Source organism: Peromyscus eremicus, chromosome 9 (genome assembly GCF_949786415.1).
Source record: "Peromyscus eremicus chromosome 9, PerEre_H2_v1, whole genome shotgun sequence".
NCBI classification, from domain to species: Eukaryota; Metazoa; Chordata; class Mammalia; order Rodentia; family Cricetidae; genus Peromyscus; species Peromyscus eremicus.
In genome coordinates this window covers 58,729,087-58,751,692 of record NC_081425.1, presented here as the reverse complement: position 1 = coordinate 58,751,692, position 22,606 = coordinate 58,729,087, and the positions used below count along the sequence as shown (strand labels likewise).

At 48.3% G+C, this 22,606-nt stretch overlaps 2 protein-coding genes across 2 annotated transcripts in view; both read right to left on the bottom strand.

Annotated features, from left to right (window-relative positions):
* Nucleotides 1-1,024: 1,024 nt before the first annotated feature.
* On the bottom strand, nucleotides 1,025-8,396 carry Neil2 (nei like DNA glycosylase 2). The gene is made up of 3 exons (XM_059273499.1): nucleotides 7,921-8,396; nucleotides 5,002-5,198; nucleotides 1,025-1,635 (listed from the first exon to the last, which is right to left on the bottom strand). Exons 1-3 carry the CDS (start codon nucleotides 8,211-8,213, stop codon nucleotides 1,340-1,342), a joined length of 786 nt encoding a protein of 261 aa, XP_059129482.1. The 5' UTR covers nucleotides 8,214-8,396; the 3' UTR covers nucleotides 1,025-1,339.
* Nucleotides 8,397-16,989: 8,593 nt separating this feature from the next.
* The window catches only part of Gata4 (GATA binding protein 4), a 38,625-nt gene continuing 33,008 nt past the window's right edge, over nucleotides 16,990-22,606 (bottom strand). The window contains 3 exon segments of the mRNA XM_059274371.1: nucleotides 16,990-18,616; nucleotides 19,578-19,735; nucleotides 21,523-21,610. Coding sequence (XP_059130354.1) covers nucleotides 18,434-18,616; nucleotides 19,578-19,735; nucleotides 21,523-21,610 — 429 coding nt within the window. The 3' untranslated portion in view covers nucleotides 16,990-18,433.

Genomic DNA, 22,606 nt, shown 5'->3' with positions numbered 1-22,606 from the left:
CCAGAAAATGGTGGCATATACACCTTTAATCCTAGCATTCCAAAGGCAGAGATCTATCTGGATCTCTGTGAATTCAAAGCCACACTGGAAACAGCCAGGCATAGTGACACACGCCTTTAATCCCACGAAGTGATGGCAGGAAGCAGAAAGGTATATAAGGCGTGAGGACCAGGAAATAGAGCTGGTTAAGCTTTCAGGCTTTTGAGCTGAGATTCATTCTGGATGAGGACTCAGAGGCTTCCAGTCTGAGGAAACAGGATCAACTGAGGAAATGGCAAGGTGAGGTGGCTGTGGCTTGTTCTGCTTCTCTGATCTTCCAGCATCAACCCCAATACCCAGCTCCAGGTTTGATTTTATTAATAAGACCTGTTAAGATTCGTGCTACACCAAGGACCATCTAGTTCTCCAAGGCAGAAGGGCAGATATGTACTCTTCCTCCCATCCTGCTCCTAAGTGGATTCATTAGGCCAACCCTGCAAGCCTGGGAGGAAGCCACCTTCACACAGGGTGAGAGCTGAACATAGCTCAGTGGTACAGTCCTTGCTTAGCATAAGTGAAACCCCAGGTTTCATCTCAGCACCACAAAACAAAGCAAAATAAAAAACCCACACACGAACAAAAAATATCTGCCTAATGAAGACAACATAGAAAACATCACACTGTTTTATTTTCAGTTGCTACCCTAGTTCCATGAAGTTGTTGCTAACAACCTGATGGGTTGTTTCTCTACATCCCTGGACACCTGAATTGTTCAAACATCCACCGTCACAAATGCCCATCTTAATCCAGAAGCTTTTCTCACAGTCCTTGAGGGCACACCTCCCTGGCTACCTTGGAGTCTCCAGCCACCAGGAAGGCACCGGGCAGACTGACCAGCAGTACCTGCCTGTGGCTTTGCCCTCATCCCTGACCCCTCCAAGGGAAAGAAGAAAGAAAATGGAGGGACTCAAAATCAACCAGTTCCCGAAACACAGTACAACACACCATTGGCAAAGTAGTCTGGGAGTATAGTATCCCTCAGCTGTCCCCCACTCCCCCAGCTGTACCCCCTTTTTCAGACTCACTGCTGTTCCAGGCAATTTCCCCAACCCTCTGTCAGGATTTTGACAGTATGGTGGGATTACATAGAATTAACCAGAAAAGGAAAACATCTATCCCTACGAAAGCCACGGCTGAGGCATAATCCAATGAAACGACAACAATAGTGACCTTCTGGACCTTGTCCCCGATCTGTCATACGATTCCTGCCTACACCCTTCTCTCGGGAGACATGGTATCTGGATCTTCAAGGCTACAAGTTCCATGAAGAAGGCCAAGTGTTTTAGGAGGACAGCAGATTCTATGGCTCCTCAGATGACAGGTGAGGCTGGCACTGAGGGTACCACCAGGTAAGCCTCTGGAATCCACCGGGGGGCCCAAAAGTCTCCTTCCTAACCTGGTGACCGGAAGGACACTCCTGCTTCTGGTAGATCTGTGTGTGCTGTTCCTTGCCTTGGAATTTGTCCCGAAGCCAGTCTGAACTGAACTCCACCACATGATCCACGAGGGCCTCCAGAGAGGAAGAACTCAGGAGCGAACCCAGAGAGAGGGGATGGATCCCTGCTCTGTACAAGGCTTCTTTCTTTATAATGTTCCCTGAAAACAAAGAGAGACATGAGGGTACGAAACACTGTCTACATAACCTCACCTTCGCTATGGGGCCGAGGCTAACCTCCTGATCTTCCTGCCTCGATCTCCTAAGTGTTGAGTTACAGGTATGTGCCACGATGCTAGCTCGCAATCTATCTTAAGTTAGGATGAGTGAAGTCCAGCTTGCTGGGCCACTGAGCCATGACCTTGCTAAGGAGAGGAGAGTAAGCTAGATGACACATGGTGGTGATAGATGAAATAGTTGTGTTTTTTTCCCCCAAGAGTTTCGTGATTGCACTTCCAGTTACAGGTTCTCTGCAAACTTGAGGGGCAGGCTACCTGGACTCAGCTGCACCCTCACCAGCAAGGTGCCCTTTGGTTTAGTATGGTGATATTTTATTTGTGCTGAAATGTGATTTTATTTGTATGTTAATAAATAGGTTGCCTGGGGGTCAGAGCTAAGAGCAAGCCATTTAGCAGAAGTCTGGCAGTGGTAGCACACGCCCTTAATCCAATCACATGGCAGGCAGAGTCTGTGTGTTCAAGGACATAACCAGCTTGGTGACACACGCCTTTAATCCAAGTACCAACCATAGATACTGGGGGTCTGTATAGACAGGCAGTGACGAAGAAGTCATGTGGTTGGGTTTAGAGCCAATGAGAAGGCAGAACAGAAAGGCAACAAAAATACAGACACACAGGAAGTATGTCTCTTTTCTCAGGAGAAGGACAGCAGCATCTGGTAAGCTAAAGGCTATTCGCTAGTGCTCTGACCTCCTGGACTTTTAACTCTGCATTTGGCTCTGTGTTTCTGATTTAATAAGACTGTTTAGAATTACATCTACACTTTAGTTTCCTCACCTGAATAAAAGGGAAAGCTAACAAGTGATTATCCCTGGAGCAGTACGAGGACAGAACCGTGTGTCTGGGTCACTGGAGTCATGTAAGTCACTCTGGCTGTCACCAATGTGCAGTCAGCTCTCTGTATACATCCAAAAGCTGCTTCTGGAAACCTTGTTGCTCCTCTGGCACAGAAGCAGACTCCATTGGTTCTCCCATGAAAGTACAAGGCCTTCCCACCTTTCTAGAGTGAGCCATGCCTGTGGTAGGTAAAGTCACACTTTCTATAAGGACTCAGCTTTGCTAATACCAACTGCTGTGGTGGCCAGCTGTGGTGGCACTTACCACTCTCCTGTGGGTAGCAAGAAAGCTGCCACTGTGGAAATCAGTACGGCGGTTTCTCAGAAAATTGGGAATTGATCTACCTCAAGACCCAGCCATACCACTCTTGGGCATATACCCAAGGAATGCTCAATCATACCACAAAGATACATGCTCAGCTATGTTCATAGCAGCACTATTTATAATAGCCAGAACCTGGAAACAACCTAGATGCCTGTCAACTGAAGAATGGATTAAGAAAATGTGGTACATATACACAATGGAGTACTACTCAGCAGAGAAAAACAATGACGGCATGAAATTTGCAGGCAAATGGATGGAACTAGAAAATATCCTGAGTGAGGTAACCCAAACCCAGAAGGACAAACATGGTATGTACTCACTCATAAGTGGATTCTAGATATAAAGCAAAGAACAATCAGACTGCAACCCACAGGACCAGGGAGGCTATATAGCGGGGGACCCTAGGATGACTCTGGCTTATAAGTTTTGGTTTTACTCAATTACTGGCAAGCCTCAATGAAACATTTCACTATTAGGATAAGAATTTGTACTGTATCAAGCTGATAATAGAAAAATAGATAAATAAATAAAAAAAATTTTTAAAAAAAGAAAGCAAGCTGCCCTCCCTGGTACTAAGAACTACACACACTCCTTGTCTCAACTGGAAATGCTCACAGTTTCACCACTCAGTTTGAAAGAACCAAGCAGATCTTATAACAGGTTGCTCAGTCTTCTCTCAGAGATCAGGCCTCATTTTCAGTTTCCTGAGACTTGAGCAAACAGTTTCTGGGAGGGCCATGAACAAAAGACAATTAATCACTGATGCTCCTGGGAGCCCCACAGGGAGATAGGATGCACCAAGCCTGGGCCACTGAGCCAGCCCCCACAGTCAGTACGTGCTAGGCCAGCCAGCCTCCACAGCAGCTCAAGGACAAAGCCTGGGACTTGTCCAGGCCTGCCCAAAAATGGGTAACTGTAACCCCCAATTAACCCTAGCCAATTAAAAGTTACTAACATGATTGCCACTCACATAAACCAATCCTGAGTCTGTTCCTATGTAGTCTGAAAACCCTAAGACCCCCCCCCCCTTACTTTATTTCCTATAAATACCCTGCCCCTTGCTACTCAGGGTCTCGCCTGCTCTGCTGCTGCATCAGACAGACAGAGAGGCCCAAGTTAACTCGCAATAAAAAGACTCTTTGCTTTTGCATAGGATTTGGTCTCTTGATGGTCTTTGCGGGACCTTGGGTACAACAAGTTCTCCAGAGCAGAGACCTCCTTCTTTCTCATGGCTTCTAGGAACCTGGAGCTGATCTGATGTCTGCCTCTGCTTTGACAGCAGGAAGCTCCACTGCCCAAGAGCACTACCTATTGTAGGAACACACCTTCCTCTCTTCTAAATAGCCTTCAGGACAACCATTCACAGCATGTCATGACCCAGAACCTTCTATATGCTCGTAGGTCACCAGGCTTTAGAGGATGCCAGGTACAAGACATTATCCCTGTGTTTGGTGGTCACACTAACACACCATCAGGAGGTTCACAATTGACAGTCCTATCATGTCAGAACACAGTTGAAGAATATGATAATTTTGAGTGCTTGAGAAAAAAAAGGAAAAGAACAAAGGGTCTTGCAGCCTCTGTTTCTTCAAAACAGAATTGTTTTTAGAATGTGTTTTTGTGCTTCCCCCAGGTGTAGTGGAATAGAAGTGTGTTTACTTCATTGTTCATTACAACTGGCTATTGTTAATTGTTTATGCCTCTGTGGAAAAACATGGTTTTGGCATCTATGGCTTGTCCTTGTGGTTGGATACAGCTTGAATTCATGAGAACTTTACTTGGGTGACCTCTCTCAACTCCCGGTATATAAATTGTCTGATGCTCTGAATAAAGTTGGCTATGGCATGAGACTTTAGTCTGCCTCATTTATCTGCTCCATTTTCCCAGGTCCCACACTGCCTCTAGAGTGGTAAACACTTACCATGATGTGAGTGCTACACCAGACAGAAGTGAGGACCTGCCTAATCCAACCTATGAATCTAAAATCAAGGGATAAGCCAACCTCCAAACCAGGAATGTTGGCACAACTGGGTTCGGAGTCCTTAAGTCCTGACTGCCCTACAGATGTGTGACTTTCCCATTAATCAACTCTGTGGAATTCCTCCCCATCACATGAGGCATACCTACCTAATCCTGAAAAGTATCTCTGGTCCAACAGCGTATAGCACACAGGCTGAGCCTGCCTTAGAGCTTCCAAGGCTTGTCCTCGATGGAACTTTTCAGACAAGATGTCACAAGTGGGCTCAACCACTGGGGGAGGACTCCATGACATCTGGCAATTATAAAATGCCAGGAAGCCACCGCCATCAAAATGGAGTACCAGCCTGAGAACACAGAAGAGATCACACATACAGCATTCTCAATACAATGAGATCGTACATTCCATCCACCATACAGTCAATTCATAATACATAAACAAACCCCTGTAGAGTCAGTTCACATGTATAGATAGTTACCATAATATAATTAGCTCACACATACAACTATCAATGTACATCACCATATAGTTACCGCTGAATAATTATGCCAAGTGAGCATACAATGACCACTAGTAGGTCACATTTGTACACAGTTACCATTGGACAGACAACACATACACACAGTTTCTACTCTACAGGTAGACTGTGCATTAAGCTTCTATACTAGTCTGGATCAAACTGGGACATTAAGGTCCCAAGGTCAGAATCATAAACATCTCAGGGCTAAGTGGAATAAAGTAAAACATACATATACATTGTTTTCTAATTACATTGTAGCAATACATGTTGACAGATAGAAACATGAAAAGTTGTACATATACATTGTTTTCTAATTACACTGTAGCAACACATGCTGACAGATAGAAACATGAAAAGCTGTAAGTCTGAATCCAGGTTAGCGGCAAAGTGAACAGAGGTGGGCAGGCTCACGAGGGAGAAGATGAAATGGTGGCAAAGATGGCACCACTTCCAGTGCCAGGCCGGATTAACCTATGTGTGTGTGTGTGTGTGTGTGTGTGTGTGTGTGTGTGTGTGTGTGTGTGTGTTCCTACACACATGCGTCCCTGAGCCTTTTGGATGTTAGGACAGAAAGTGTTAGGACACACTTTGGTGAGGAAATAATGTAGGGATAAAACTTTGTAGGGATAGCTAATCCAATCAAAGCAGCCTCCACACCCGAAGTAGGAGAACCCGAGTCCATGTCTGACCTAGTTGGTGTTCTTGGGAAGGGCAGAGGCAACTTCAGAAAGCTAAGAGCTGGGTACTGTGGTGCATGCCTGTAATCCCAGCACTCAGACTGAGACAGGAGGATTATGAATTTGAGACTAGCCTAGGCTATACAGGAAGACTCTTGTCATAAGATAACCCAGTAATATTTCTTGTTTTTTAATTGTCAGAGCCTACAGATGGCTCAGAGGGTAAAGGTGCTTTCCATCAACCCTGATGACTTTGACTTCCCAGGACCACATGCTCCAGAACCCACAGAACCAACCTGCTGCAAGTTGTCCTCTGATCTCAACATATGTGCCATGGTACATGCACACACACACACACACACACACACACACACACACACACACACTGAATAAATGTAGTAAAAAATATTTTCTCAAGGACTGGAGGTGAGGCTCAGAGGATTTGCTTAGCAACAATGCATAGCACCACAAAACAATCTATCAAACTTATAGAGTACCTGTGTCATCTCACTAGAAGGAGACTCCTTTGCTAAAAGGGAAAGTCACACATGACCACTGACCAAAAAAAACCTTAAAAACCCAAAATGGCCAAAATGCTTTATAAACACACTCAAAGGATGCACACTAGCCTGTAAACGATCCTGACAACACAGGTTACCAAAGCCTAAAATATGTCAGCGTGAGGCTGCTGAGTTGACCTAGCAGGCTTGCTATGAAACCCTGACCTGTGTTTGACCTCCAGGATCCACAGAGAATGGAGAGAGTCAACTCCCGGAAGTTGTCCTCTGACCTCCATACAGGGGTGCATGCATGCACGCACTCATGCAATAATAATGAAATAGACACTTTTCGTTGCTAGCAGGTATACTAATAACCCAGTGCAGGTAAGAATTGACCAAATCCAGCCATAAGTACATTCATTCCCTTCCAGAAGCAACTGGGAACTGACTAAGGAAATAATCCTACATTGTTCTTAATGCTCACAAACTGAGTAAGAAGGAAAACCATGTCTCTAAATTCAGAGCACAAGAGTCTAGACATACGCTTTTCTTCTGAGACAGCTTATTCTCAAGTGTCATGTTGGCTGGAAACCTCACTCTGTTCTCTCAGTGACCCAGGCAGTTACAATCTTCTGGAGGGCAGACCACACGGTCCAGTTCTTATGGGTAAACATGCACCTCTTTCTTGCTGTGGAATAACCCTTTGGACACTCTAAAGATTTGTCACTCAAATTGGTTTAATAAAGAGCTGACTGGGGCTGGAGAGATGGCTCAGAGGTTAAGAGCACTGACTGCTCTTCCAGAGGTCCTGAGTTCAATTCCCAGCAACCACATGGTGGCTCACAACCATCTGTAATGAGATCTGGTGCCCTCTTCTGGCCTGCAGTCATACATGCTGTATACATAGTAAATAAATAAATCTTTTAAAAAAAAAAAAAAAAAAAAAAAAAAAGAGCTGACTGGCCAGTAGTCAGGCAGGAAGTACAGGTGGGACACCCAAACTAAGGATGCTGGGATGAAGAAAGGCAGAAAGAGAGGAGTCACCAGCCAGAGAGTAAGCAAGACATGCTGGAGAGGTGAATGCCACAAGCCTCGGAGCAGCACATAGATTAAAAGAAATGGGTTAATTTTAGTTGTAAGAGATAGTTAGTCATAAGCATGAGCTATTGGCCGGACAATTATAATTAAGATGCTGAGTGGTTATGTGGGAGCGGGCAGTCAGGACAGGAAAACTCCACTTACACTTTCTGCCTCCAGGATAGCAAGGTCTGGTCATTCCCAAGTGTGACCGTTCAGCTATGCCTTGCCACAGAGAGGACCATATGAACACTGCAGACCCTACCAGGACCCCCCGTACATGTCACACATTACCTGGGCACAGGGTCTTTCCAGTCACCTCTCTTGTTAGCTTTCTTTGCTCTGGAGAAGTCATTCACCCAGATACTGCCAAATAAACCAAACCTGACCTCTAGCCACCTCTGGGCAACTGCTAGAAGGTTGTGTCCCCCAAGACTATAGGGACCATCGGATCCACTAGGAACAGGCTCCTCAGAGGGGCCTGCAGAAGTTTCCTGAGCATTGGGCCCCAGGGCCAGCTCTGGGTCCATGGCCTCTTTCTGCCACACTCCTTGTCCAGGCTGTGGGCTGCTGCCGAGTAGCTCCATCTCCTCGTCTGGATCAAACCGAAGGAATAATTTTTTCCCATGTACCTAGCAAAACAAAATGATAACAACAATTAACATGTATTGATCCCTAGAGCCCCACACAGGGGCCGAAGCTCCATAAACAGCTGGCTGCCAACAGTCTGGCTCCTTTTCCTCACCCAAAGTTTGCCCCAGCACAGAGAACTTCTTGTGTTGGGTCTAAGGTCTATTCTTACAAGAGTTTTAACAAGTAAGTGTGTCTTAGTCCGTGTTCGAGTGCTGTGAAGAGACATACCAAGGCAACTTTAGAAAAGAATGCATTTAACTGGGCGCTTGCTTATAGTTAATATATGATCATCATGACAGGAAGCAGGCAGGCATGGTGCTGGAGCAGTATTGGAGAGCTTTAGATCCTGATTGACAGGCAGTAGGCAGAGAGAGAGAGAGAAAGACTGGGCCTGGCATGAAACCTCAAAGCCCTCATCTCCAACAAGGCCACAATTCCTAATCTTTCCCAAGAGTTCTATTCTCTGACGATGAAGTATTTAAATATCTGCGCCTACGGGGATCCTTCTCATTTAACCACCACAAAGTGTTTTATGCCCATATACAGTTGAAGAAATTAGAGCAAAGAAATCGAGAACTTGCTTCAGCTCACATAGCTAAGCAGCAGTAGAGTCCTAGTGTTACTGTACAAAATCCACCCCATGTCCTGTGTTCAGATGCTCATAGCTAAGCAAGAAGAATATAAGACTGATGAGAATACAGCCTTGCCTGTTTCTGTCTCACTACACACCACGAAGGACAGGTGAGGCATAAGGGTGTAACAGGAGGAAGTAGAGGGTATCCCAGAGGGACGGAGGGGTCATCTCTCAGCTTGTGCAAAGCAGACAGAATAGCATGGCCAAGTGGAATCTGAAGAAACTAAAATTACCATGGTAAACTGAAGAGGTGGGTGTGGAAATAGTAGAGGAAAAAAAAAAAAAAAAGATGTGCCCAAGCAGGGGGAAACATGACTACACTGTGGACAAGAACTAACTGAACTGCAGGTAGCTAATACGAGCAAAGAATGACTTGGGGCTAGGTGCAAAGGCCAGAAAGACAGACATGGAGGGGTCAGTCCACAGGGAGTCCCTGAGCCCCCTGAAGGAATTCTGACTCCCACTGAGGATGAGAAGGTCTGAATCCAGATCTTCGAAAGTGCTCATTCCTTACTTCGCAGCTGGCCTATGAGGGCTGGTGCCACCACACCAAAGATGCAGGGAAGACAAGGAAAAGTTCTCTAGATGTTGCATGGGGTCTTCAGGTCCTTTTTGTATGGGTTCTTCACAGTTCCCAGACCACTGTGACAGGAAACACCACACTGAAAGAACAGGGCCACATGCACTCCTAGCATGGCTGTCCAAAGCTTAAAGAAAAGATGTCACAAGACTTCCTGGCTAGATGTCTTCAGGGGAGGTGGGCAGAGCCAGCACACTTGAGCCCTGGGGAAAGCAAAACTCACCTGGGCATCCTGGAGGCACAGAGCGTGGAAGGAGGCAGGGTGGAGCTTCTTACTGCTGCCCCCTGTCTTGACCACCTTCTGGCCCACGAAAGGGGAGACAAGGTGGTGAAACTTCCTCACAGATGGCCCTTCTGGCATCTCTGCAGGTAGAAAGCAGCAAAGGAGACCACACTGACTTAGCTTGGTCCTCCCTAGCATGTCTGATGGAGTGGTAGCCCAAGGAGCCAGTCCAGATCACCCACTTTAAGAGTATATGTGCCCAAAACGGAGCCTGACTGAGGTGGGGGAGTCAGATCTCAGGAAAGACAGGGCTGGGGCAGGGTAAGCGCCAGCTTTGCAGCAATGGTTTCTCTTGTGGGTCTCTCACTCTTATCCATGCCGCAGATGTAATCAACATAGTGTGCTGGCCTACTGTCTACTTCAACGGAACTGCCACCTCAGTGGTCAGCCACTCATTTGCTTGGTTTCTTGAGACAGAGTCCTGGTGTGTCGCTATAGGGGAGCCAGTACTATGTATTTCTAGCTGTCCTCAAGACTCAACAGCTCTCCCCGTGCCTCAGGCTCCCTCAGGCTGGGACGACAGGCATTGCAATCCCTCCTTGTTCCTTTTCGCTGGGTATATTAGACCTCTAACTCATCTCCATGCTTTCTTTCTCTGTCCTCCTTCCCAATCCCACCCGCAAAGCAATCATTCCAATTATCCTCTGCTCACTTATCCATACTTGAATCTGGCTCTCTCAGGGCCACCTCTGGGAAGGGAGATATGTACTAGTTATGAGATCTCTAAAAGTGGTTCTCTAGCTGTGACCACAGTGCTGGCTGGCAGAGCTCAGAACTGTGACAAGTAGACACCAGCCAGGCAAGGAGGCTACCAACCAGCTTAACTCCTGATAATATGCCTGATGGATGAAAGGGTGCAGTAAAAGCAAGGCAGGACTGCCCGTCACCCCTCCCCTCCCTGTTCTCAATCATCCAAGGTCACTGAGAGCCACCAGGATGAGTGAGAGAGCCTGAGTGGCCTACATCCTGATTTAATGAGTGGGAGTCTCGTGCCCCCCGCCCCCCCAAAGGGTCTACCTAACCTTATCGACCACTCACCAGCACCAGGCTCCCTAAACTAAGGTGAATGGGTGAAAACTAACAAAGGCATATGGCTGGTAGTTATTATTTCAGTGTTTCTAAAAGCCGGGTTGGTTGTTGTTGGTTTTTTGTTGTTTTGTTTTTGGTGGTGGTGGTGTTTTTTAAGTATCACTCTGTAAGCCAGGCTGGTCTTGAACTCTGAACAATCCTCCTGCCTGAGTCCCCCAAGTGTGAGTACTGGAATTATAAGTGTGAGCCACATACAACTCCCTCCCTACTAAGACACTTAAAACTTACATTTTAATGGAAGAATCGGGATATCTAGACATCCCACGAATTTTCATAGCTTCGTAAGCAACACATTCAATAATGCTATTTTTCGTCTTGAGACAGGTTTGCCTATATTCCAGATGCCAAGCTGGCCTGTAGCCCCTGTGTATGGATGGCCTCCACTCTCATAGTATTACTGTTATTACAGGGCTGTGTTACCACTTCTGGTTTATGCGCAAACCCAGGGCACCTTGCAAGCTAGGTAACCCCTCTATCAACTGTGCTACATCCCAGGCTTCAACAACGCTTACTTAAATTCCTCCACACTTGGATTCCCACCCACACTCTTGGAAATGGGGTAAACAGTTCATCTACTCAGACCTTCAGGGTTAACTGCTGGGCGGGAAGGCGGTTTGTCAGTCACTGGCACCCTGACCACCTTTCAAAAGTTCAGAGTCCCCCTGGCCTCCGTCAGAGAAAGTTCTGGAAAAACCTGCCTGTCCAATGCACCATCATCTTAAATCTCTACAGGCGGATGTGGTGGCACAAGCCTTTAATCCCAGCACCCCCAGAGGCAGAGGCAGGAGGATTTCGGGGAATTGCAGGCCAGCCTGGTCTACATTTCGAACCCTGGCTACACCTGAGATCTTGTCTCCAAACAAACAACTCCCCGCCCGTGGGCATGCTTTGATGGTCAGGAAAGGGATGAGATGATAAAAAGAGAACCTTGGGCTTCGTTGCTAGAGCGAGGTGGCCAGGCTATGCAGGACGCGGTCCCTGTTCTCCAGCGGCCAGGCAGAGTCTTAGGTGGCTGCGTTTCTCAACTCTTCAGTGCGATTGAAGGGGGAGTGAACAGGCGGAAGGCAACGTGATCAACAAAAACAAACACACGATCCGGCTGCGCGTGTCCGGAAGAAACGCTGCTTAGTTTTTCTGTAATTGGCTTTTCACCAAAGATTAAAAAGAAAAAAAAAAGTGTTGACAACGTGCACGTGTGTGGCCCCGGGAGGGTGGGGAAGAGGCCGAGGCGCCCTGGCGGGTCCCACAGAACTGTTCTCTCCAGGATCCGGTCCCCGCGGCCGCAGCAGAACCGCAATCCGCCCGCGCCTTCCAGTTCCAGACCTGGGGGGAGGGCGCGTGGTGGTGGTGGTGGTGGTGTGGGCACGACAGGTTCAGCCTGCGAGCACGGGAGGCGGGGTGGCCCGGAGCCGAAGAGCTCCTGCGGGGCTAGGCGGGAAGCTGCTTCCGGGACTCCAGGGCTCCTCCCAGGGACCGAGCTCGTCCTAGAGGTGGATAGGGAGCTGCGGGCTTCTTTCCTGGGAGCTCTGGAGATGGGGACCCTCCGCGATGGGGGAGCTACAAGCTTTTCCCCTGGAGGTGCTGGAGGTGGGGTGCATCCGGAGATGGAGAGCTGCGGGCTTCTCTCCTGGAGATGTGGTTCGCCTCGGGAGGGGGACTGCAGGTTCCTCTACTCAGGCTCCTCCCACAGTGTGGCAGGGATGCTCCCTGCAGTGACCACAGGAGACGCAGCTCTCTTCCCTGGGCCAAGGTGCAAGCTCTTCCTCTCACTTGAGGCGCCCAGGGAGCGTATTTGTCCGTCCCCCCGCAAGTTCCCCGCCCCATATCTATCATCCCCCCCCCCCCAACCCCTCCATACCTCCGACTCCCCGAAAGCTTGCCAACTCCTTAGGGTCGGGGAGAGTGGACTGGTACCACGAAAAGGCAAGCGCTCAAAATCCCGTGGTCTTGCGTGGTTCAGGCCAAGACAGACGTTTGGGTGTTCTGCACTCTTCGCGAAGTTTTTGCTTCTTTGAGACAAAGTCTCACAGTATAATGCGGGCTGGCTTGGAGCTCTCTGTGTAACCTTGGCTACCCTTGAACACCTGGGTGATCCTCCAGTTTTAGTCTTTAAAGTGCTGGAATTTTAAACACAGCTAACACGCCCGGCCTGAAAAGCTTTTAAAGAGTGAGATTTGTTTTGAACATATTATTTTTAATAGTGTTTGAATTTTTACTATACGCTTTAAAAATGTTTTTATTGCGTATTGAAATTTTTACTTGGAAGAATAAAGCTGGTAGCAGGTTGTTCAAAGATAGCTAGGACTCCAAGGAGGGTGGGAGCCAGCACTTTCCAGGAAGTTAAGAGACCTTTGGCGAACTCTGAGCAGGCCTACAGGAGATGGCTAGGGTGTCAGTCCCTGGACCTTGCAACTGAGGGCCCAGGAGGACTTGGCCAGCACGGGGAAACAGCCCTGCCTCGGGTAGTTCAGCTAACCTTCCACCATAGCTAGCGCCTGTTATAGGGTGAGAGCAGAAGAGGCCTCTGACGTCTGAGGGGCAAAGGTCCCCTAGAGGCAGAGGGTGAGCTTGAGGGCTTGGATTTGCAGGAGGGGGTCCCTCCTTTATGGATAAGTGTTGCAGTATGCTTTCCCACTCTGCATCTGGCCTCTTCGGAGAATCGCATCAAGGAACATTACCGCTGAGAAAGTGAATGGTTCACAGCTTGCTGCCGTCACTTCACATCGCGAGTTTAGTTTGCTGAGCACATGCTATGTGTAAGACACCCTGGAAAATCTTTACCTAGACTGCCTTGTTGTTAGCTGTGGGAAAACAAGCCAGCCACAACACCTAAATCTAGTCTTTATATGGTGCGGGGCGCCTACCCACCAACCCCACAGTTCCCCAGAGTTTTCTTGAGTGAGAGCAGCAGGAAATATTAGATAGAAGGATTTAGAGTTTGGAGATAAACAGATAGAAAATACAGGATAGCCTCGAGAGGGCCTGGAACCTATTCCAATGGGCCCTAGCTGTCTCTGTCCCAGGGAGCAAAAGACCTCCCCCCAGCACAGCCAAGTGCAGACCATCTCAGACACCTGCACTCAGGCCCGTGGTCCAATCATCCTCTCTATGCAGACCTGCTGGGTAAAGTCACTAGGAACCTGAAAATGGGCTCCCACAATATGGGACATCTATGCCATGACATTACAGACATAAAGTCATATTTCATAAACTCTGATATGTATCTGAGTCACTTGAAACGTTTAAGGGTAGATTATGAGGAATCTGTAGCAGGGCTAGAAACGTGCCTTTCTGAAAAGCCCCCCACTGACTCTGCTTGCCCAGGGACCACACACACTTCTTGCTGGGAGAGTAGTGCTAGGAGGTCCCATTGATGGAATGCTTGAGATATTGGTTATGCTCACAAGCTAAAGATTGCCCAGCTCAGGCTGTGCAGCGGCGCCCCAGCCTGTAAGTTTCTTGTTCTATGGGAGTGGGATTCTGGAATCCAGTAGTCAGATTTTATATCTTGGTTCTATAGTAGTTCTGTGACTTTTGACGAGTGACTTAAGATCTGTATCTTTGTGTGCAAATCATGATTGTGAAGATGTTTTCCTGAGGCTAGCTAAAGCTATCAGTGTCTAGCAGGTAGTAAGGCTCAATAAGCAATAATGCTTTTGAGTAGCAGAATTTGGTTGAGGATAATCTCAAATTAACTGATTATAATCTGGATTATAAACTGATTATAAATTATAAATAATTATAAACTGATTATAGCTGGAGAACCAGCAATAATGGATATGGAAAGGGAGAATGCCTGCGCCCCCACGTGGTGAAAGTGTAAACTGCAAGCACAGTGCTTCCTGGGTATTCAGTCCTAGGGAGGGGAGGTAAGTACTTGTGGTCTTCCACCAGCTATGACATTAAGGAAGTTCTCTGGATGGCAGCACTAAAGGATTTGGATCTTTGGATGATCTCTGCGACCTCTATGGTCTGAGTTTCCTTTTTCATAGCTAGATTGTCTTCATTCTCCGGTCTCCCAGGCCGGCTGTTGGAGACCACTGAGACACTAAGTTTCCACATTCTAAACAACTGAACCCCTGTAACCCCACTCAACTCTCATAGGCTTGTACCTCCAGGAAGGGATGGAGGGATTAGCAGAAATTATCCAACCCTCATTAAGCTACATAAGGCTTTCCTCGGGCTCCATTTGTCCCACCAAGTACTAGGGCACCCTAGATAGACTTGAAATGGTTAATCTGACAGCCTTCCAAGCCCAGACTATACCAGAGGCTCAGAACTCAGGCTGATCTTGAACTTGTGATCCTCCTGCCTCCACCTTGTGAGCGTTGGGTTAACAGGTGTATACCACACCTGGGTTATGCAGTGCTGCGGATCGAACCCAGGGCTTCATGCATGCTACGCAAGCACTTTACTAGTGAAGGGAAATCCCCAGCCTAAACCTTTCTCGTTTAAGTTAATTATCTCAAGGTGTTTTGTTATGGCAAGAGAAAGGTGACAAAATATAGTCAGCGTGCCAAGCTTTGGGGTCAGGGTTTCCTCCTAATAATCCTCCAGCCCCGTTTGCATATTCAGTGATGAGAAACTTGAAGCCATTACCATCAGCCCACCCCAACACAGTCACAGCTAAGCTGCCTCCCTCTCGGAAGCTGGGGCCCATGCATAGCCGACTGCATATGGACAACCTGGGTTCCAAACGGTTTCATCAGTCAGAAATGTGATTTCTTATGTAGACTTGTCCCTAGAGAAAGTGATCTGTCCCAGTGACATCATTTTGTCACTCCCCTCACTTCTCCCTCCTCCCAACAATGTCCCAACAACTTGGAAATGCATCTTTGTGGTTGCTGATGATTGAGACGGTGTTCACCACCAGGCTTGGCTGCGTCTTTTATTGTCTTTCGGAAACAGTGACTCAGGATTCCTTAAGGATTGCTTGATTAGGGGAAGCAACAAGTCTGATGATCAAGGAGGCCAAGTTATCTTCACTGGAGAGGGTACCAGTTGTGATCGGATGCAGAAAGAGGCATCTACTGAGACTATGTAGCATTTTGTTCTGAAATCCATTTCTAAAGAGAAGTGATGTAAATGTTTTAAACAAAAATGCCCTAACCAAAAACCATGAACCTCCTCTGGCCAACAGTTTGAAATCTCTCTTCTTACTAAGACTCACCTTCCCTGATGGATGGTAGCTCTCGGTTTAATGGGTTTGGCTATTCTTTCAAGTGTTGAAAAGTTTTTCTTGGGCCAGTAAGATGGGCCGCTTGAGCACAGCACTTGCCACACAAGCCTGACAACCTGAATTCGATCCCTGGAACCCATGTGGAAGTGGAAAAGAGAGAACCTGCCACACAAGCCTGACAACCTGAATTCGATCCCTGGAACCCATGTGGAGGTGGAAAAGAGAGAACCGACTCCCAGACTGGTGTGCTGTGGCATGTGTGCCCCTTCACACAATTAACTAACTTTGAAAACATTTTTAAAGGTTTTTCTGGTTTTACACAGAATGATGAGTCTCTCTGTGTGTTATTACTACTAGAAAATAACCAGGATGCCATGAGATCTGAGGTCCTAGATGCCTGGTAGACTTGGCATAAGCTGGTCCTGAAGGTGGGTGATATGCAAGCCCAGCCAATGCCACAGGGACCAAATGAGACATGGCTTTAGGACCAGTGATTGCTCTGCACTCCTCATACTTCTGAGGTGAAGCAGATAGGCAGGTATGGCCTGAGAAGGTGAAGCCAAAAGAGGCAAAGGAGATAGTTTTGTCTTCATCTCACTGGGGTAAGTATTTGTCCCTTGGGGGCCATTCAAGATGTGTCCTACACCAGGAGACAGGAGAGATTGTGGACCATCCAGTTAAATGGTGCCACAAGCACTCAGGTAAATGCTCTAAAAATGTCCCCACTCGCAGGGTGACATCTATGTGAGAAGGTGGGGACAGGAACTTCAGCTAAGGCTGCTCCGTCCTCTCCAGGAGGCTAAACCTGTCCTGAGATCTTCCACTACCATCTCTCACCAGCCTCCACCACCAACTCCAAGGTGCCTCCTGCCAAAACCATGAAGGGGAAACTTCATGGGTAGAGGCAGCCTTTGGTCCACTAAAAGGAGAGTGAGCATCAGTCCTTCTAGAAAAGAATTCTGAGGGAAAGAGGAATACAGATAAATTTATTAGTTAAATACTGATTTTACAGCCATTTCACCTTAAGACAATGTTAACAGGTTGTGGAGGCGGGGAGGCATGGGAGGGCAGCCTTGAGGAAGAACACAGTGTAAATGATGATTACAACAGAATCTTGGTTCAAAGCTATTCTCTGCTACGGCCGGTAAGGTTTAGGGGTAGGGGCTGGGAGTTTGGGGAACAATGGGGTAATGCCATAGTTGGCTACAGCTCTGTGGGTGATGAGGACAAGGAAGAATCTTTGGGGGCCCCAGTAATGGGAGAGGGAGAAGGCCAATTCTAGGACAGTTATAAGCATGGCAATCCCATCAGGCCCAGAGACATCTTCCATCCATCACCTTTGTCCTTTCACAAATTTCTTTTTGTTGTTTCTGCTTTGAATTTATGTTGCAAACACTCTGTATTTCCTAGACAAAGGATCTGTGCTGGAGAAAGGCCCAGATCCAGGTAACTGACTTGAGAGGCCATGGCTTGGCAGGCTCAGAGCAAGCAAGCTGGAGTCCTGGGAACGGGACTGTGCTGTAGACACAACCTCCAGAGGGACCCAAGGCACAGATGAGTGCAGTCACCAACCTGCTTTGGTGGCAGGCTTTGTCCCTCCGTGGAACCCCTGTGTGGGTGTGGCGGCATGAAAAGGGATGCTAGAAGCAGCACCAAGTGGCTCTAGCCTGGTACACAACTGAGCTCTAGCTTTGCAGGGGGTAGGAGATATTCAGGCTGGAAAGCAATGGGTTTAATGTTGGAGTTCCTGGGAGAAGGAAGGGAAGGCACCACTGCTGGGCTGTGATTGGATGAACATCCTGTGTGAGGGGCCTTCTCCACCATCTCCCCAGGGAGCACTCAGTAACATCTGCATCGCATCCAGCACTTTTGGAGTCAGATCTGGTATGGGGCATGCAGGGACACGCCATGCCTCAAGGGGAGTGTTGGACAAGGGCAGGGCTGCCGCATCCAGTCCACATCAGGTAGACACCCTGCTCAGGCTGTAGACGGTGTCTGGAAGCCCGGGGCCCCTACAGCCACCCTAGGAGCACAAGAAAAAACCCACTACCTAGAACCACTGGGGTGAAGGGTTGGGTGAAGGAGATTATGTCTCTGTCCTGGACAGGCAGGTGGAGAATGAGAAAGAAGTCTCCTGCTACATTGAAGAGCCTCACTGTGCTGCGCTCACAAGGAAGGTGGGCTCGTCTCTAAGAATGCAGGCTCTTTCCAGCGCTCCACCTGGAAAAGGTGTCTGAAGAAACCCAGCACCCACATCCCTAAGCGATTGTCAACAACTTCAAGTTCTACCCAGTTGTTCTTCGGGAGTTGTTCCCAGACAAAGGGGCTGGCCAACGTGCCCCAGCCGCAGACTTTGCTGGCCCCTAGGTCCCAAGTCCGAGCAGGAATTTGAAGAGGGAGAGGGGATGATTACGCGGTAATTATGTCCCCATGACTGTCAGCCAGGACCAGGCTGTTCCAAGAGTCCTGCTTGGAGCTGGCCTGTGATGTCTGAGTGACAGGAGATGCATAGCCTTGTGGGGAGAGCTTCAGGGCCGACAGCACTGGATGGATGGAGGGCCCGTGGCCGGACACAGTACTGACAGAGAATGCCTGAAAGGCAGAAAGCACAGTGAGCCAGTAGGATGCTCCTGAGGGACCGAGGACCAGGGCTCAGGAGAGGATGAGGGAGTAAGCACTCAGCTGCTCCCCTAGGCCCTAGGGCCCAGCTGCAGGGGCCCGTGTGCTTCCACAGTAGCTCCTGAGCACAGTGTAAGCACAGTCATAACCCAGGAGTTTTGTGCTGCTGTGTATTTTTAAGGCTCTGACAACCATAGGAGACACTCTCATCACCACTTCCGGGTCAAACAGAGGTCTTCCTGGTCAGATTGAGGTCATCCTCTCCATCCTGAAAGGGTCCTGGCACTTTTGTTTCTGTGGAACCAGGCTCTCTCTGGTTCACTCTGATGGTAGAATGCTCAAACAGCCTCTCACAATTAGAGGTAGTGGGGCTGGAAAAAAGAAACTGTGACTTCCTTATCCCCAGAGAGGCAGAGGAACGGCACCATCATACCTTCAAGAGGGCATGGTCCCCTGCTGGGCCATCCCGGAAGGCTCTCAGGAAGCTGGAGCTTATGAAAATAGCTTCCTGCCCACCACTCACCCACCCTGCCCTCTGTGGTTCCCAAGCCTGTGCCCTGCTAACAGGGTCTTCCTGGCTTCTCCTCTGAAAAGCCTTCAAGGCCGAGGTCAAAACACTTTAAGCTCTAGGGTCCAAGTTTGCTTCCAACCCCAACACCCAAGTCTGACTCAGGGAGTAGTTGTGCACATGCATCCTGGGTGCAGTCCTGCGTTCTTCTTCTTCCCAAGGACCACAGCACAGGGGACGATGCTAAACATGTGGTATTCTTTGTGTCCAAATCATCACCGCTGATGGACAAGAGATACCAAGGACTCAGAGGCTGGGCTCTTTGGAGCTCAGCAGCTCAGGGGCAGGCTACAGCTCACCTCCCAAGGCTGACCTGGCCACTAGGAATCTAGAGTCTATTCTCCATCAGCGCGGTCACACACCCACCTGGGATATGGAGGTACTGTGCCCATAGTGAGATGACAGCCCAGGCTCTGTCTTGATGGGGCGCATCTCTTCACTGCTGCTGCTGCTGCTGGTGGTGGTGGCGTTGCTGGAGTTGCTGGAGGCATTGCTGGTGGGAGGGAGGCTCTCACCAGGAGGACCTGCAAGGAGGCAGAGTCAGGAGACCCAGTCCAGCCAGCTGCAGGGACAGAGGCCCTATTTACATTTGCTGGGGACCAAAGCAAGGATCCTTATGGTGAAGAACAGCGGTTCTCAGAATCTCACAGAAGCATCCAAATTCCAAGGAGACTATTGTACCTACTTAAAACAGTGTCTGATGTAGTCCAGGCTGGTCTCAAACTCACTCTGTAGTCAAGGATGCCATTGCACTGGTTTTCCTGCCTCCACCTCCTGAGTGCTGGGATTACAGGCCTATGCCACCACTCCCAGTTTATGGAGTGCTGGAGACTGAAGCCAGGGGCTTCGTGTGTGCTGAGTACCCACTGAGCTACATCCCCAGCCCCAAGGGAACTTTTTCAAAAGACTCATGGCTCTAGATCCATGAGCTCCAGAGACCCACATTCTGTTTGTGGGTTCCACACTCTCAGTGTTGGTTTTAAATGTAAACACTATTTCAGGATACTGCCAGAGGGTTCTCGGACAACAACCTATAACGAACTATATTAATTTCTCTGTAGCAAAATGTGAACAGCCACACTGCTTGGGATAAGTGGAGATTACAAATGGCCTGTGCCACTCCAGAACAGGTCCTGCTACAGATTTTATTTTTCCTGGATTCTGACTTAGAGGTTGAGGGCTACACACCTGAACCCAGGGGCTCTGCTGCAGCCACAGTCCAGGAGGCAGAAAGAGGGTAGGACAGGACCCCTGGGGAGTGGCAGAAGGTTCAGGTAGGAAATACTTCTTCCAGAAGCCCCTGTTTAATGTAGGAACCTAGAATGCTGGCCATGCCTTTGGTGGTGAAAATGGGCAACTTTGTGAGTCTGCCTGCTTGGCACCGGTGAGAAGGTGAACTGTCCATATCACATGAGCCAATTCATTCCTCTGCCAAAGCCAGTCACATCCTAGTTTGGTAGTGTGGAGCACAGAAGGCTCTGGGTAGGGGACATTAGTGGCGCCGCCCGCCCGCGCCCCCCCCCCCCCCCCCGTACATATGTAATTTATTTTATTTTATGTTCATTGGTGTTTTGCTTGCATGTGGGAACTGGAGGTGTGAGTCGCCATGTAAGTGCTGGGAATTGAATCTGGGTCCTCTGGAAGAGCAGTCAGTGCTCTTAACCACTGAGCAATCTTTCCAGCCTTGTAACCCCCTTATTAATCTAGAAATTAAGAAGGCATTGCCAGGTGTGTCGGCTCATGCCTATAATCCAAGCACTTAGGAGGCTGAGGCAGGAGTTCAAGGTTACTCTGAGTCACATAGAAACTAGGAAGATAGAACAGCATATTGAACAGACTATTAATCCCGGAGTGAACATTCCAGATCCCAGTCAATAGCGATGTGATTTTAAGTCATTACACTTGAGTCCCAGTTTGTTTATTAGGAAGACAGACTAACAGACTGCTTCTGTGGGGTCTTGAGGAGATCCCTGAAGGAATGTGTGCAGGTTCATAGCACTATGTGACATTAACGTTCCCCGATTAAAGATCAATCTGCCAGGAGCATGGCTAATGGGAACTTGTCTGATTTGATCACAGCATCAAAGATGGGGGCCAATGAGCAACATTACTCTCTCAGGCCCCACACTGGTCCAACCAGCCTATTGTAAGGTACTGCCTTCTTTGCTAGGTTACCTTTCTGTCCTGAGAGAATAGGTTGGAGGAGGAGGTTACCACCCTACCCTGGCAGCCTACCAGAGCAGACATGGTTCTCGAATGCTCTGGGAACACTTGACTTGTTCACATACTCACACACAGACCTATTCCTCACCTGCTGTTGTCTTAGATTTATTCAGGTTCTTGGGCTTTCGTTTTCTGGTTTGAATTCCCTCCTTCCGCATTGCAAGAGGCCTGGGTACCTGAAAGGGTGGAAGTTAATATATGAATTTCCATTTGCAGATGTCTGTTATGGTATTGAAACTCTCTCCCTCCCTCCCTCCCTCCCTCCCTCCCTCTGTCTCTCTGTCTCTCTGTCTCTCTCTCTCTCTCTCTCTCTCTCTCTCTCTCTGTCTCTCTCTCTCTCACACACACATATTAAATGAAGGTCTGTAAAAGAAGCAGCATGTGGATTCTATTCTTGAGGGAAGACAAATGAGACCTTGTTGTGGATTATTATTTTAAGATGTGTTGCATTCATTTATGCTGTGGAACATTTAACGATTTAAAGATGTGTTGTATTCTTTTATGTTGCATTTAACTCTGTTAAGCTGTGTTACTTTGCCTGTCTAAACCACCTGATAGTCTAATAAAGAGCTGAATGGGCCAATAGCAAGGCAGGAGAAAGGATAGGTGGGGCTGGCAGGCAGAGAAGGTAAATAGAAGGAGGCATCTGTGGGGGGGGAGGAAGATCAAAGAACCAGAGAAAAAGGAGGAGGACTTCAGGGGCAAGCCACCCAGCCACCCAGCCACCCAGCCACCCAGCCATCCAGCCATCCAGCTACACAGCCAGACATGGAGTAAGAAGTAAAAAGGTATACAGGAATAGGAAAAGATAAAAGCTCCAAGGCCAAAATTAGACAGTATTATTTAAAGTTAAGGAAAGCTGGCTAGAAACAAGCCAAGCTAAGGCCAGGCATTTAAATTAAGAATAAGCCTCTATGTGTGATCTATTTGGGAGCTGGGTGGCGGGCCCCCCAAAAGAGCAAAAACAACCAATGAGACCTGCAGAATGGAAATGGAGGAGATTCCCATCAGGCAGAGCTGAGGGCATGAGAGGGGCATAGGTAGGGCATAGGCAGGGCAGAGCAGGGCATCCACTCACCCCGTGGAGCTTCATGTAGAGGCCACAGGCATTGCACACAGGTTCACCCTCGGCATTGCGGCGCCACAGCGTGGTGGTGGTGGTCTGGCAGTTG

Excerpts from the sequence above, each read along its gene's own strand:
- Neil2 (XM_059273499.1), bottom strand. The coding sequence starts at position 8,213 with ATGGAGCTACTCGGCAGCAGCCCACAGCCTGGACAAGGAGTGTGGCAG. Across the intron at positions 5,199-7,920 it reads TGGAAAGACCCTGTGCCCAG|GCTGGTACTCCATTTTGATG; the intron begins GTAATGTGTGAC and ends CTGTGTTCTCAG. Across the intron at positions 1,636-5,001 it reads GAGATACTTTTCAGGATTAG|GGAACATTATAAAGAAAGAA; the intron begins GTAGGTATGCCT and ends CTTTGTTTTCAG.